This window comes from Barbus barbus (assembly GCF_936440315.1).
Source record: "Barbus barbus genome assembly, chromosome: 43".
Taxonomy (NCBI): Eukaryota; Metazoa; Chordata; class Actinopteri; order Cypriniformes; family Cyprinidae; genus Barbus; species Barbus barbus.
In genome coordinates, this window is record NC_136721.1 from 9,748,532 (window position 1) to 9,764,259 (window position 15,728).

General features: G+C 36.5%; 2 protein-coding genes across 7 annotated transcripts in view; both read left to right on the forward strand.

Moving 5' to 3' along the window:
• The window catches only part of LOC306862757 (rap1 GTPase-activating protein 2-like), a 39,523-nt gene extending 32,214 nt beyond the window's left edge, over positions 1-7,309 (forward strand). For 3 of the 6 annotated variants that reach the window (XM_079405730.1, XM_079405732.1, XM_079405733.1), the window contains 13 exons: positions 1,746-1,875; positions 1,963-2,118; positions 2,205-2,276; positions 2,766-2,852; positions 3,797-3,937; positions 4,028-4,174; positions 4,347-4,462; positions 4,992-5,096; positions 5,186-5,303; positions 5,382-5,484; positions 5,576-5,646; positions 5,851-5,891; positions 7,079-7,213. In XM_079405730.1, the coding sequence (XP_079261856.1) occupies positions 1,746-1,875; positions 1,963-2,118; positions 2,205-2,276; positions 2,766-2,852; positions 3,797-3,937; positions 4,028-4,174; positions 4,347-4,462; positions 4,992-5,096; positions 5,186-5,303; positions 5,382-5,484; positions 5,576-5,646; positions 5,851-5,859 (1,255 nt within the window). In that variant the 3' untranslated portion in view covers positions 5,860-5,891; positions 7,079-7,213. Of the gene's footprint in view, positions 1-1,745; positions 1,876-1,962; positions 2,119-2,204; positions 2,277-2,765; positions 2,853-3,796; positions 3,938-4,027; positions 4,175-4,346; positions 4,463-4,991; positions 5,097-5,185; positions 5,304-5,381; positions 5,485-5,575; positions 5,647-5,850; positions 5,892-7,078 lie in introns of all 6 variants that reach the window. The other 3 variants (XM_079405729.1, XM_079405731.1, XM_079405734.1) reach the window with 2 other exon arrangements.
• Positions 7,310-8,788: 1,479 nt separating this feature from the next.
• On the forward strand, positions 8,789-15,684 carry LOC306862768 (nuclear cap-binding protein subunit 3-like). Its single transcript, XM_079405747.1, has 13 exons — positions 8,789-9,450; positions 9,919-9,984; positions 10,066-10,171; positions 10,910-11,035; positions 11,170-11,301; positions 11,411-11,589; positions 11,680-11,788; positions 11,897-11,996; positions 12,863-12,972; positions 13,066-13,372; positions 13,491-13,672; positions 14,704-14,886; positions 14,962-15,684. The coding sequence occupies exons 1-13, from the start codon at positions 9,268-9,270 to the stop codon at positions 15,249-15,251; spliced, it is 2,073 nt and encodes a 690-aa protein (XP_079261873.1). The 5' UTR covers positions 8,789-9,267; the 3' UTR covers positions 15,252-15,684.
• The last annotated feature ends 44 nt before the right edge of the window (positions 15,685-15,728 follow it).

Below are 15,728 nucleotides of genomic sequence, written 5' to 3' on the forward strand. Positions count from 1 at the left end.
GGTCCAAACTGCTGTCCCACAACCAAAAAAACACATTTAAAAAGCATTTAAGAAATTAATCTAAGATGTTTACTAAAATATTTCTATTATCTATTGAAACCCATAATAATATTTAAAATAATAGTAAGCTTAATATATATTGATATAATGATATTGAATACAATTTTTTGTTTTTTCCATTGTTGTTTTTAAAAGTATCTTTTCGATTCTTTTAAAAAGTGAAGTTCAAAAAATATATATTTATTTAATATTTTCTTTGTAAATTATGAAACTTTATGTAAAAAATGTCCCACATTTTCATGTCACTATCGAAACAGTGTCTGTTTTGGTCCATTGGCTGAGACTGATTTTATCTACACCCCTACATTTATGATCAGGAAATATTTATGTCACTCTCTCTCATAGCTACACGGTGAGTAGGTAGGTTCTATCATTTTGAGGCAAATGTGTTCAAAATCTGAAAAATCTGTGTGTAACATTAAGGAACGTCACTACCAAATACCTTATTTGTGCAATTAAGCACACTTTTTTGGGAGTTATTCAGTAGCCCCTCACTGCAGAACAAAGATCCAGGGGGTGGGGTTGGATCCACATCTAGGGGTGGAGATGGTAGGTTTAGGAGTGAGGATGGGTGGGTTTAGGGATCAGGGGGTGGAGACGGGTAGGTGGGAGGAGTTGTATCTAGATCCAACCACACCCCCTGGATCTTGTGTTCTGCAGTGAGGACCATCTTGAGTTATTCCACGACATTTTGCCGCTGTTCAGAACTGTGCTAGCTAACCATGTGCTGATTAGCATCTCTGAGCTAGGTTCAAAAGTATCTAAAATTGTCACTTCCGAAACATTTGGTGGCGTTTCGGTAGTGACATCTTTTTTTTTTTTTTTTTTGGGTGTTATACCATAAAATTGTCATGACATGTCATCATTGTTTCGGTAGTGACAAAAGGGAACACATAAACCTCATATTTGGTGGAAATAAACAAAATTTTAGTACAGTTATGCAGTTGTTTTTTTTTGTATTTTAGCATGTTTTAGTATTCAAATTAAAATTCTATAATGTGATGTGGTAGCTACCAAAGCATTACTGTCACTACCGAAAATGTGCAGTCACTACCGAAACAAGTTTTGTCAAAAATAAAGTATATTGAATTATCAGCTAAGATGTTATGATAGTTTTTGGTTCAATTTACAGTATATTCAAACTAATGAATCCTTAACTTTGAAATCAGTGTGTTCAACTTTTTGCCTTTTACAAAGAAAATTCAAAATACAACAAATCTCATAAATTACACTTGAAATATTGTAATTGATTTACCTCTGAATTTTTTTTTGTTATAAAATAGCAAAAACATATATTTACAAGGTAGATGTAAGCAAAATCTTAATAGGTCAATATAACCCTTCTAATTAAATTATTATTACTGTTTTGGTTGCGACAAATTTGAGGAGAGGACAAATATTCCAAAACTTTCTGAAAATACAATACGAGAATTAACTTCACAATTACTAGACATGTGTACCTTGGATATTATTCAATTTGTATACATACAAATATTTTGGAAAAACATATTTTTCTCAGGACGTTTCCAACTCTGACTTTGGAGCAATTCTGTAGAATGGCCCATATAAAAGGGCAGAATTTGACTTCTCCACGCACAATCCTTAAAGTCAAGTCATGCTGTTTCATCAGTAAACACTTGAGACTTTGGTTCATTTAAAATTTTCACTTTGTGCCTTATATTCAGGTTTCGAGGTGGTTTGGACGTGTCTCACGGTCAGACAGGGTCTCAGTCTGTCTACACTGTGTTCAGAGGACAGGAGCTCATGTTTCACATCTCCACCAAACTACCCTATACTGAGGGAGACATGCAGCAGGTGCTCCCTATGATCGAAATCTACACAATTCCAACATTGGCATAATTGGTATGCTGACAGTTGTTATTGGTATTTTCCTACAAATAGGTTCAAAGGAAGCGTCACATTGGGAATGACATTGTAGCTGCAGTTTTTCAAGAGCAGCCCACACCTTTTGTGCCTGACATGATCGCTTCCAATTTCCTCCATGCCTTTATTCTAGTTCAAGTGGAAAACCCTGGAACAGATGACACCACATACAAGGTTTGTCATCATTTCTTTTGTAAAATGTTTCTGAAAGTGTTTGTGGTAATTCCAACTGTATTCTGAATTATAATTATATGGTGCAGGTGTCTGTCACAGCACGTGAAGATGTGCCACAGTTCGGCCCGCCGCTTCCCAGTCCACTCATTTTCAAAAAGGTAAATAAGTGCACCACAGCTTCAACACTGCATTATTTTACATTAGTATTTTTGTTTTCCATTTAGAATAACTCAGCATCCTTAAAAAATAGAAGTTTACTTTGAGAAAATTTGCATAAGATACAAAGACATTTTTTAGATTATATCTAACATTTTTTCTTACAACATTGTCATAAATGTAGCAGATTTTAGTTGAGGGTATGTTTAAAACAAGAAAGGAAAACAGGTATATTCTCTCAATATTTTATGAATTTTTGGTTTTCAAGTAAACTGATCTTGTTTTACGAATATTGCAATATTTTTATGGGAAAGCAAAGCAAAAACTGATTAAGTAAATGATATTTTGCAGGGCAGCCAGTTTACTGTCACAGTATTGTTTTTCTGAAGGTCAAATTTGCTTGTTACAGGCAAGATTTTGTCATGTCATTGTCTTTTAAGGCCGTTCTTGCATCTTTGTTATATTTGCCCTGTCATTGTACTCTCTCTTAGGGTCCAGAATTCAGAGAGTTTCTGCTGACCAAGCTGATCAATGCAGAGCTGGCATGCTACAGGTCAAGCCGATTTGCCAAGCTTGAGGTGAGGAAACAATAAAGCATCATTTATTACTGCAATAAAGCCCTAATGTTCATATGAACAGCTAAAGCCTGATAAGATTCTACTTTGCCACAATCTCTCAATGGTTAATCCTTATGTTGTATTGGGGGTCTCAGAGACTCCACGGCCATTTTAATAGCTCAAAGGAAAAAAAACTTAAATAGCTTGATACTTCTTGCCTTTTCCTAATCATATGAGATTAGATTATAAACCAAACATGATAACTCTCTTCAAACGTTGTTCATTAAAAGTGTTAAGTTACTTATTTGGGGTCATACTAAATATAAAACATGAACAAATACAATGCATTTTCACATATTACAAGAATCAGAAGGGGGAATAAGTGATTAATTTATTTTGTACACTGTACACTACCTTTCAAAAGTTTAGGGTCTGTAACAAGTCTCGGTAACACTTCACAATAAGGTTCATTAGTTAACATGAACTAAGAATGAACAACACTTCTACAGCGTTTATTAATCTTAGTTGATGTTAATTTCAGCATTTACTAATGCATGATTAAAATCACAAGTTTTGTTTGTTACATGTCACATGATCCTTCAGAAATCATTCAGATATGCTGATTTGGTGCTCAAGAAACATTATTATTATGTTAACATATTTGTGGAAACACTGATACATTTTCAGGATTATTTGATGAATACAAAGTTGAAAAATAAAAATAAATCTTTTTGTAAAATTGTAAATGTCATAACTTTCACATTTGATCAATTTAAAGCATCCTTGTTAAAAAAAAAATGTTTAAAAAAAGAGTATTAATTTCTTTCTATTCTTACTGACACCAAATGTTTTTTCAATGGTACAGTACTGTGCATCATTTGGGTCTCTCGGACTCCAAATGTAAAAAAACGGTAAGATCAGTCTCAAAAGAACATGTGATAATATGTTTTGTGTTTGTAAAATAGGAGAGAACACGAACAGAACTGCTAGATAACCTTCATAATGAGCTACACAAGCGCACACAGACAATGCTGGGTCATCCCCTCAGCGCAGAGGAAGAGAGGATGGAGAACGGAGGTCATGGAGGAATACTGGAGTCTATTAAGGTCTAACATCTAAAAGATTAGCTGTCATATTCACATGCAGCTGGTCAAAAAGGGTGAACTATCCTTTTAATGTCTTTTTGTCTCACTCAGCGGGCGATGCGCGTGCGCAGTCACTCTATGGAGGCGATGGTGGGCTCGCAGAAACACGGCCGCTGCTCTCCGGCAGGAGGAGGCGTACCCACCAGCCTGAGCGGGGTCGGTCTGACACACAGCAACACTGAGGCTGCCAAGAACTCTGTGAGCATCTTATTATGTTCGCAACACAGATACACAAATAAACTGTATCTAAATGGCCAAGTTAGTGTGGTAACAGCCACAGCTTTGTAGTTGACTTTAATTATTTTAATCTAACTTGATTTGTATAATTAACCCTGCACATGACTTAAAAAAAACTTTTCATATATTGTAGTCTCCAGTGACGTCGAGCGCCAAGTCTCCTCTGAAGAGCCCAGTGAAGAGACGCTCAGGCCTGTTCCCGCGGCTGCACACCAGTATGGACGGCCAGCCAGAGCGCCACACACGCAGGTCTGACAAATACACAAAAAATACACACTTACAGATCTGTAATCAGTAGATATATATACCTTTCTGAAATATGATAGCTTTCAGAATTGCATAATCAAAATGTCTAGTCAATGTTGTTTATGTCCCAGCTAACAAGGAACGTTCTCAGAACTTTTACTAACCTTTTGGCAAAGTTATGAACAAACGGTTTTCCAGTGACGTTAGTTCAGCGTAATCTGGTCTTTAAAAATGTTAACACAAATATTAACAATTACATTTCATGGAATCTTTTCTTTTCTTTTGTTTGGAATGTCTGTGTGTTATATACTACATGCATTATATATTAAAGTATATCATTTGCTTAATGTTGCAACAGCTTATGAAATAGTATTATATGTATTATAACTTCTGATGAATTTGAATGTAAACTCATATTTCAATATCATATTTTAATATCATATCAACTTTGACTTGGGAGTCTCTTGAGCTCCTTTTAAAAAGCTGTACAATTTGATAAATCTGTTTTTCTTTTGTTTGTCTGTCAATTTAGTGTCCTAACTGATCAAAGAAGTCTAGACAGTGGTCATCTCTCACAGGAAGTGAGATCAGAGACGTCATCCAATCTTAGCTCTCCAGAGATCCTTAGCAATGAGAGGTACATTTTTTGTTTCACCACTGGTACTTAATAAATGTGAGCTATCAATAGTTATTAATAGTTTCCTTTTTCTCTCTCTGTTTTTACAGGCCATCTCTCAAGCTGAAGGGGGTCAGTGGAGGACCAGATATCTCTCGATCCTCCTCCAGTACCAGCAGCTTCAGCAGTGCTGCAGGAGACCCAGAGACTCTGGAGGAGAAAGAGTCTGTATGTAAAAGTGTCTTTGCGTTCATTAATGTTGCTATAAGAAGTGTTCATGTTAAGTCTGTTCTCTCATGTCTTCAGAGCAGCCTCCAGATTTCTCCCAGTCTCTCGCCCGTGTTTGGCTCTCTGAGCACAGAGGGACAGGGCGCACGAACGCCAGTGATTATGTGCCGCAGTCCGACAGGTATTTGAGATGCTTCCCTCACATTCAATACTTGAATTCAGAATGTACAGCTTAATGAGTCACGTGTTATTGAATATCTCTCTATTTAAAGATTTTAGGAATACAACCTCACCCAGATCCAATCTGAAGTTCCGCTTTGACAGATTGAGCCAGTCTGCTGCTGTAAGACTTTGTCCATTTATGACTTGCTCTTTCATTCTCTGTAGAGTTTCATGGTTGTTTACTCATTTAGTTAAGAGTGTGTGTGTGTGTGTGTGTGTGTGTGTGTGTCTGTGTCTGTGTGTGTGTCTGTGTGTGTCTGTGTCTGTGTGTGTGTTTTAATGTAGTTTAACCATTGAATGGTAACTTTCACCTCTCATTTCACAGGGACATTAGCAATGGGAATGTCAAAGATGATCAGAACCATTGTAAGTTATCCATTAAATTCCTAAATGTCACATAGTCTTGTGGGAGAAGAAAAATAGAGGCTGCATTTTTTTGATGCCACATACCCGCAAATTTGATTATCCCCATTGTAAGGGATCCTTACTAAATTATAAAGACTTCAAAGTTATTTAAATTATATAGACTTTAGACTTTTATTTGTATAAACTTTAAATTATAAAGCTTTTAATTTCATGTCTAAAGTCATTCTATAATTTTGGGTGCATTTAACAGCCATTGATGGTAATTATATATTTTCTAACAAGCTTCTTCAAATATATCATATTTTATCCATTAAGAGAAGGCCTACTACACTGCACAAATATTATGTACACCCTATGTTTCAGTTGTTTGTTTGAAATTGGCTTGACGTCTCTTAAATGACAGTTTTTGCAGTGTCTGGTTTTGAAGTGAGTGTGTCTTCAGTTCAAAATAATGGATATAAAAATGGATAGGTTAGCATTATGTATCAAATATTAAAGTTACTTCTAAAATCTAAAAACTTCAGAAAAATAATTTTTTTTTAGATTTATTTTATTTTATTATATTTTTATTTTTGTCTTTTCATGGACCTGAACTTTATCATTGACTCTCTAGAATATTTTGCAGCCCAGGACCCAGTTTTAAAACCTTTGATTTATAAAAATTTTAAAACATTTACAAATAGTTTTGTCATTTTGGCAGGAAAAAAAGGATCTGGTTTAATGTGTTTTCCTGCTTTAAATATATTTCCATAGTAAAGAATGCTGATTTTTAAACTCCCCTGCAAAAATAGACCAGGAGAGAGGCATATGAGTTAAGATTTGAGGGGAGAAAATTCTATTGGATTCCAATTATATAAATATTCATAGAATATTATTTATTAAATCATATAACCATGTAACAAACCAAGAATCAACAACTCTTGCTAACAGTTAAACTAAAAGAGCTGTTGCCACAGAAGGTCTTGTGATATAAAGTCACAATAAAAATGCCAAGCATTTCAATATTTTACTGATGGAATAAAATCGAGCGTGACGGAAATTTACAAGCATCTATCACAGTGATGGATAATGATTATTTGTAGCACAATTTCTCAGTAATGGGCCATAAAAATCACTCATAATCGTAGATTCTTAAGTTATGTTCTTATTTTCTATTCACTAACACCTTGAACCCTCCATTTAATCAGAAAAGCAATGGATCAGCACCGAAGATCAAACACTGTCGGGACCGAGAAGGAGAGAAATGAAGAAGGGACCCGTCACTCAAGCCTGTGCTCCCAATCTGAACATCACAGGAACAAGCACATACAGTTAGCATCTCCTCTAGATTCTGCAGGTGGTCAACTGGTACTGACTTGGCACATTAATTGATTTTGCACCTTTTGAAGTCTTTCACTGTAAAACTAAATAAATAATCCAATATCTTGTGAGTTCATAAAATGCAAACTTGGAGTAGCAGGTCAATAATAGTTACTATCCTCACTTAATAGTATAAAACAACAGATTTTATTTTAATTAAAATTCCCAGCACCTGAAACATTCCACAGTATTTTGAGAATCACATAAATGAGTGGAAAAACTGTAAAAGCTTTCATGAAACTAGCCACAGAATGATATCATTGCACAAATTATTTTCATATCTAAAAATCTTAAATGCACTAGAGTGGTCAAAAATAATACAATAGTCTAGCACAACATTGCTTTCCTCTGTAACTTCCACGCTTGTGCAATCCCTAAAAATCTGCCCTAAAATCAGGCATAGTTTGGAGATGGTTTCAGCCTCTACTGTATTCCCTGAAGAGTTATTTATAATATATATTATTAGAATTTTTTTTTTTTTTTTAAATGAGTACTTCCATGACTGATGATGACCTATGTGTATTAGAAAACCACCAATCACTCATGTGTGTATATATGTATTGTGTATATTCATGGAATGAAACGCAGAAGAATAAACCTTTATTGTCACAAACAGCTGAAATGTGTGAAAATGTGACATTTTTAGAGGGACTTCTCCATTCTGTTCTTTGGTAAAATTATTTTTTGTTTCCTTATGGTATAAATTGCTTAACAGAAAGAGCTGTGTTAATTTATTTCTCTATGATTGTACTGCTGTGTAAAGGTTTCTGTATGGCAATATTGATTTTGTTAAATAAAATATTGTATTTTGAAGCTTTTGTTCCATTTGTGAGCCAGGCCGTAGCTATTAAAACCCTGACTGAATAATTTATTGGGTCTCTTACCACTTTTCCAACAGTATCATAAGGCAAGGCCTTACAACCTGATAAACAGATTAATGACAGGATGTACAGACATACAGTGGCCCCCAAAATTTGGATGCTTAAACCACAGTTATATACATATTAATACTTCCTTCGTGAATTTCAAATCAAGTAAATAGGTAGTTGGGTAAATAAATATACACTGCTGTTCAAAAGTTTTTGAATGTTTTTAAAGAAGTTTATGCTCATCAAGGCTGTATATATTTGTTTAAAAATCAATTTTGTGAAATATTATGGCAATTTAAAATAACAGTTTTCTATATTGAGCCATCCTAAAAATGTGTATTTTCATTTCTAAAAAACAAAAAAATATATATTTTGATGTAAAATACATTTAATTGATTATACTGGATCCTATTGGCCCCTGAAATCATTCCCAAGAACTATTTGTGAGTGCAAAGTTTTTCTTTTGGTGCTTTTAATATAGAAGTAAGGCTACCAGAAAAATGTCTTTTAAACTTAATTGATGTAGTTTGTAATTTACTTTAGGTGATAGGCCTCAATTATTTTAATTATCATTTAAAGATTAATATTAGGATTCTTTCTCTGTGCATCACATATAAATAAATACCTTACATCCTAAATATGAATGTTAGTGAATGCATAATCTTCTTTAGTCAAAGGGGGTGGGTCACAATCTAGCAGCGACCGTCTTCTGGGCTGTGTGTGTGTGTGTGTGTGTGCATGTTTATGTGGTTTATGAGGACACAAATTTGTATAATGACATGGTATGACAGTATTACAATATGAAGGTGGTTTATGAGGACACTGCCTATGTCCTCGTAATTCAAAAGGCTTAAAAAACATACTAAATTGTGTTTTTTTGAAAATCTAAAAATGCAGAAAGTCTCCTGTGAGGGCTAAGTTTAGGTGTAGGGTTAGTGTAGGGCAATAGCACACACAGTTTGTTCAGTATAAAAACCATAACGCCTATGGAGAGTCCCCATAAACCACAAAAACCAACATGTGTGTGTGTGTGTGTGTGTGTGTGTGTGTTGCGAGGCTCGAGAGCACTGTTAGCATAGCTACCGCGAGGCTCCATTCACTTCACTGAGAGTTAGCCGCTAACCGCGAGCTCATTTTAGTGAGTGATCATGGCGGCGGTGCGCAGCCTGCGGGTGTCTGTGAAGTCCGAAAGCGCGTCTGATCGGTCAGAGTCAGACTCGGAATCAGACTCGGATCGAGATGCCCGGGAAGCGGAGCCCATGGAGGTGGAGGAGGGAGAGCTGCAGCTGGAGTCCATCCCTGTTCGCCGAAGTTTAAAGGAGCTCTTGCCGGTGAGTTAGTCCTTAGGCCTTTTTCGAACCACGGCCTCGCGTAGTACAGTAAGCCGCTCGTTGGTGAAGCCGATGCAATGTTGAGTTCAGAGCTAGGGTTCATCGCAGCACTATTCCTGCTTTTGAACACGTCATGGTAATGGCTTTATGGTGGGTTAGACTACATTTACATAATGTGTAGGGATGGTCTGTTGTTTCGGAGGATCTTGGGAAAGTGATGTAAGTAAATCTCTGGCCCAAGTTTCCAGATGCTAACAGACTTTTCATTTGGCGCACTGTTATTCCTATACTAATTGGTTACTATTCCTATACTATATTCCTATACTAATTATTCTGGTGTAGTATGACAGTTTAAAGCTGTATTGTGGAGAAAAAGAGATCACCTTGAATTTCAGACTATCTAGTGAAAAGCTTCTGTTGTATTTGCTGCTCACATGGACGTCTGTGTGACTAAAACTGTTTCCACAGGACACCAGCAGACGTTATGAAAATAAGGCCGGTACCTTTATCACTGGAATCGATGTCACGTCTAAGGTAAGTGTCAGCTGGTTGTGTGAATATATATCAGTATGTCTATTAATGTACCTGTTGTTCATAACATTTGTACATGTTCAGGAGGCCATTGAGAAAAAGGAGGAGCGAGCAAGAAGATTTCATTTTCACGCCGAAGAAAATCTGGCACAGAGAAATGTTGTTCTAGACTGGGATATTGTGAAGAAAGGTAAGAATTCTCACACAGCTATTGTTCCAAAATTTGATTTCAAATCAGCATGAAATTAAAATTCACCCTGTCTGTTTTCTGAATGCATATTATAGATTATACTATACATATTATACGATTCATCCACGTTTTCATTTATAAAAAAGTGCTTTGACCTTGTAATATTCAATCAAAATGTCATGACTGGGCTTTTCCAACGAATACAACAGACTTGTCTCTGATCATTTAGTCCCATAAACCTGCACTTGTAAGCTCACGTTCATCTGCCTCCACTTTAGAGGAAACCCGCACATCTTAAAATCCGGTGAACAACCATGTCCATTTTTCATTTTCAATAATCCGTTATACTCGGATGTGCACATCAAAACACAGAACAACAAATCTGTGGCTCCTTCAGTTTAATCATGACTTCCAACCCATTTCAGTTTTTGCATTGTCCAAAATAGTAATTAACCTATGATGAAATCTTGAAGACTTTTTCTCATTTATGAGCATTCGTGAAAGGTGTTGACACTCAGATGTGTTGTGAAAAATGCATCAAAAATGACTATTACGTTTATTTCAGTGTTAAAAGCAACTGCTCAAACCAAAGACAACTATTTTTAAATGTATTATGTTAAATTTATTATTATTATATTATCCATATAGGTTTGGATTGACGTTAGGTTGAGTAAATGATGACCCAGTGTTAACTTTTAGTGAATTATGCCTTAAACACCTCTCCTACTTTCTCTCTAGCGATCCCAAAGGTGCGTCTGGAAGCCCTACACATGAGTGGAGTTGATGACATGAGCACTCAGGATGTGTTTGGCTACTTTAAAGAGTATCCGCCTGCCCACATTGAGTGGATAGATGACACTTCCTGTAAGTACAGCCTCCCTGATATTACCACACTGTCATAATTATACATTGAATGCACACAAATCTGAATTGGAAACAGGAAAAGTTTTGTTTAAAGCTGGATTGTGGTGCTCATAGTCAAATCACACTGTTCCCAGGCAACGTGGTGTGGCTAGACGACATTACTTCAACCAGAGCTCTCATTAACTTGAGTCGAATGCCAGACAAAAAAGAGGTCACAAACACAGACAGCTCAAAACCATCTGAAGTTTCAGACCAGCTGCAGAAAAGTTTGTCTTCTCATTATACAAGTCCTGTTATTTCACTGTGTAACCTTGAAATAGACGCTCTGTTCCACCAAATTTTGTGAAACAAAACTGTCACATTATTACTGATCAGCTCGGCGAAACCGTGGCTCTTCTGATGATGATGATGAGGAGGAGGAGGAAGGCGAGGTAGATGATGATGACGAAGATGTGGTGGTGAAAGCAGATAAGAGCAGGAGCAGTGATGGCAGTGAGGGTAAAGCTAGTGACATTGAGGAAGAAATAGAAAAGAAACCCAAGGAAACCGCTGAGGTAAACTGTTAACATTAATGGTTATTCTAATATTTTGTGTATTCTATTCATGTATTTTGATGTACCTTATATTTCATCCTTTGATCCCAGACAAGCCTGCTTTCCCAAGCAGAGCAAGAGTCTCTTCTGCGGAATGATCTGCGACCCGCAGTCAAGCCCTTCAAAGACAACAAGCTGTTTTTGCGCTTTGCCACTCAGGGTGAGAAACACACTTCAGCACGTCGCCTACAAATAGAAGCAGTTGTGTCAGGAGCTCTTCATTACTCAATGATTACATTGATACAGTGAAACAAATGTAACTTTTCAGATGACAGAAAGGAGTTGGGTGCAGCCAGGAGAAGTCGGTACTACATGAAATATGGGAATCCAAACTATGGTGGCATGAAAGGCATTTTAAGTAACTCTTGGTAAGAAAAATTTGAATTCATTAGATACAAAGTACCATGTGGTTGTATTGTTTTAATACTTGTTTTAGCAGTGATTAGTAAATAGAACAAAAGTGACAGTAAAGACATTTATCATTTCAAATAAATGCATTCTATTCGTCAAAGAATCCTGAAAAATGTCTCAGAAAAAAATTCCATAATGCTAAAAGCACAACTATTGTCAAGATTGATAAAAATGAGATGTTTCTTGATCACTAAATCAGCATATTAGAATGATTTCTGCTAAAAAAAAAAAAAAAAAAAATTCAGCTTTGCCATAGCAGGAATATATTATTTTAAAATATATTCAAATAGAAAATGCCTATTTTAAATTGTAATATTTTACAGTATTATTATTTATTATTATTTTTGATCAAAGCCTTGGTATGGAAGCCCGTTTTCGCCATTGAATAAAAATTTTTTTTAAAAAAGGTAATTGCGATCTTTTATCTCGCAATTCTGACTTTCTCAGGATTGCGAGTTGAAATCTCGCATTTCTGAGATTTTTTTTCTTTTTGCAATTGCGAGTTTACATCACGCTCTGGAAAAAAAATCACAACTGCGAGTTTATATCTCGCAATTCTGAGAAGAAAGTAAGAATTGTGAGGTGTGAACTCGCAATTACGAGAAAATCAGAATTAAGATAAAAAGTCGCAATTACCTTTTATTTTTTATTCAGTGACGGAAATGGGTTTCCATAGCCTTGTGATCATAAGAGGCTTCTTTCAAAAATATTAAATCTGAGCAACCCTTAAATTTTGAGGGGTAGTATAACTATTTGAGCAGTGTTTGAACTTAATATTTCGGAGGGTTACTGTATATTCATCTGGAATTGAACATTTCTATAGGAAACGGAGGTTTCACACACGCAGGATCCAGCGTGACATTCTGAAGACCAAAAAGCCTCTGATTGGAGACAGTATGGGACACACCCCACCTTACACTCATCGACACTCTGGTAAAACTCCCTTAAATAACAAACTGACATCTTTGTCTTGAGGTTTGTTTTTGTTTTTTTTGGTCTGTCAGTTAAGCTCTTTCACTTTCTTAGCTGACCTGGTGAATCTACCAGAAGAGCCTATAGAAGAAGAGGAAGAAGAAGAGGAGGATGGAGAGGAAGACATGGATGCTGATGATAGAGTGGTGGAGTACAAAGATCGGGGAGACAGGGAACGGGGGCCAAGGCTAGGGGAAGGAGGCCTGCGTAGTCGTTTAGGAGGCCCTTCGCCTGCATCTTCAGATTCGGATGAGATGGACTATGATCTGGAACTGAAAATGATCTCAACGCCCTCTCCCAAAAAGAGTATGAAGATGACTATGTACGCCGACGAGGTAGAAACCAACCTTCGCAGTCTTCGGTGAGTCTTCAGTCCACACGGATTTGCATTTCATCTCTTGACCCTCATGCTGAAAAGATTTCATGATGATCAAGTTTCTTGATGGTAATTGTGGATTTTGTACCTTTCACTGGCTTAGAAACTCCATACGGACTGAAACAAGTAGCAGTGTTAAGAGTCGCATTGGTGGTGGAGGAGGGGGAGGCTCATCCAAGTCTACGTCAGACAAAGTGACAGATGTGAGGCAGTTACTGGAGGAGAAGAGGCAGGGACTCACTCAGCAGAGATCACGCCCACCAGTGACTACAAGCAGCAAGACGGGTTAGTTATTGACGGAACATAAAAGTTTTGATTTAATGTTTAGCATTCTAATATGCATTGAAGTTAGATTATCTTATTATAATAATATACTTTTTTATTTAAATATTTGAATAAGTGCCCCTGGCCCCCAGATTAAAGTTTCCTGGAAGATTATTAAAAAGTCAAAACAAATGTTTTGGAATTAAGATATAACCTAATGTGATGATTAAAGTTCAGAAGGCTATGATTTAAATAAATGTGAGCTCTGCATGTTCAGTCAAATGCGGCACTGTTGCACATTCGACATTAAGAACAGTTCACGATCAATGAATTATGACAATAGATTGCTTATGATTTACTGTTTATGAATTATGACAATATTTTCAATGTTTATATTGTAATAAATTGTAGATGGTTTGTAAGTATGAATATTTTATTTCTATCTCTTTGAATGAGCTGCTGGAAGTAGTCAAGCATAGACATTTCAAAATAAGAGTCCAAATGTAATGCTTGATTATAATTTAAAGTCTGCATTATGCATAAAACATTTTTTCCTTGATATTATTGGTATTTTGGTTACACAGACTGTATCTTGTGGCTTCTCTTTGGGCCGACGGAAAGTCTAAAAACATTATTTAACACATTCTAAATAGATTTGACTGATTTTGGCACAAACTTTCTTTAAAAGCAGTATAATGTTTATGTATTGATATGCTGTTAAATAAAACTATTTCAGTACATATGTATGTATTGGATAAAGAAATGTATTGATTATTGTAAAGTGCTTGCAGTTATTGTTTTGCATTCGAATGTGTCCTCCAGGGTGTTTAATTAAAATAAATAATTTGTCTAAGAATATTTTACTTGAGATACTATGGGTTTGTTCTGTATGGATAAAATATTAATTTTATTTGTTAAAAAAGGTCTTAAATTGCTTTTTTTTTTTTTATTATTATTAAAAAAAACTGCAGGTATCCTGATCTATCATGTATTAATTTAAACCATTTGTTTGACCATTTTCAGCAATAAAAGGACACATTTTCTCTCCACAGATGTGAGACAGAGATTAGGCAAAAGACCACACTCTCCGGAGAGACGTCGCTCTGTCTCTCCTGTCATCTCTAGAAAGGCAGCGTCTCAGAGAGAGCCTTTGACAGACGTGCGCAGCCGACTCGGAGTGGCAAAACAGGAGAGCCGCAGTCTCTACTCGGAGTCCCCAAAAGACAAGAAAACCGGTATAGTTGGAGTCAATGCTCCTTTGGTTCTCTTCACATTTTTTTTCTAATACTAATAGTAATTGTTGTTTTCAGGAGGCCTGTGGAGCCGCCTCGGCCCGTCTCATAGGGACGATAGAGACAATGACAAGGCTTCTTCCCGAGCGTCTTCCTCAAGAGGAATAACGCGACGAGGTGAAGAAGAATCTGACGGAGTTGATGAAGATGAAGAGGATGACTCCCAACTGCAGAAGATGTGGGGAGCAATGATCAAGCAGAAGGAGCAGCAGTCCAACAAGATGAAGAAAAGCCGGTTGGACAACTTGCCCTCGCTGCAGATCGAGATCAGTCGGGACAGCAGCAACGGCTCGGACAGTGACTCCTGACTGACTCCTTCTGTAGGAAGTGTGGGAATCGGAGGAATGATGAACGCTGTGGAAGAGCGTTGGAGAACATCTCTAGTAGACTGGGCCAAGAGACCCTGACATGTATACTTTAACATTCCCACTCTCCCACCTCTTGCCTGTCTACAGACTGCAGATGTTTTCTTTCTCCAGGAACCAACTTTGAGAGCGCTATTTGGAACGAGAGGGCAGATTGGGTTTTTTTTTGTTGTTAGTTCAAAGACCGGGCAGTGGATGAGTCCCTCATGTTTTGTTTTTCTTCAAAAGAAAGTTATTTGGTTGTATTTAACAAATTGAGGGCCCATTTTTAATATACAGCGATGCACCATGTTGAAAAAAAACAGTCCTGTGATTTGATGTACTGACAGGAAGCGATGTGATTGGATGTCTGTTAGCAATACATTTTTTAAAATCATGTCAGTGTGGTTGCTTTTTGTTCATGTTGCATTATTAAGACTT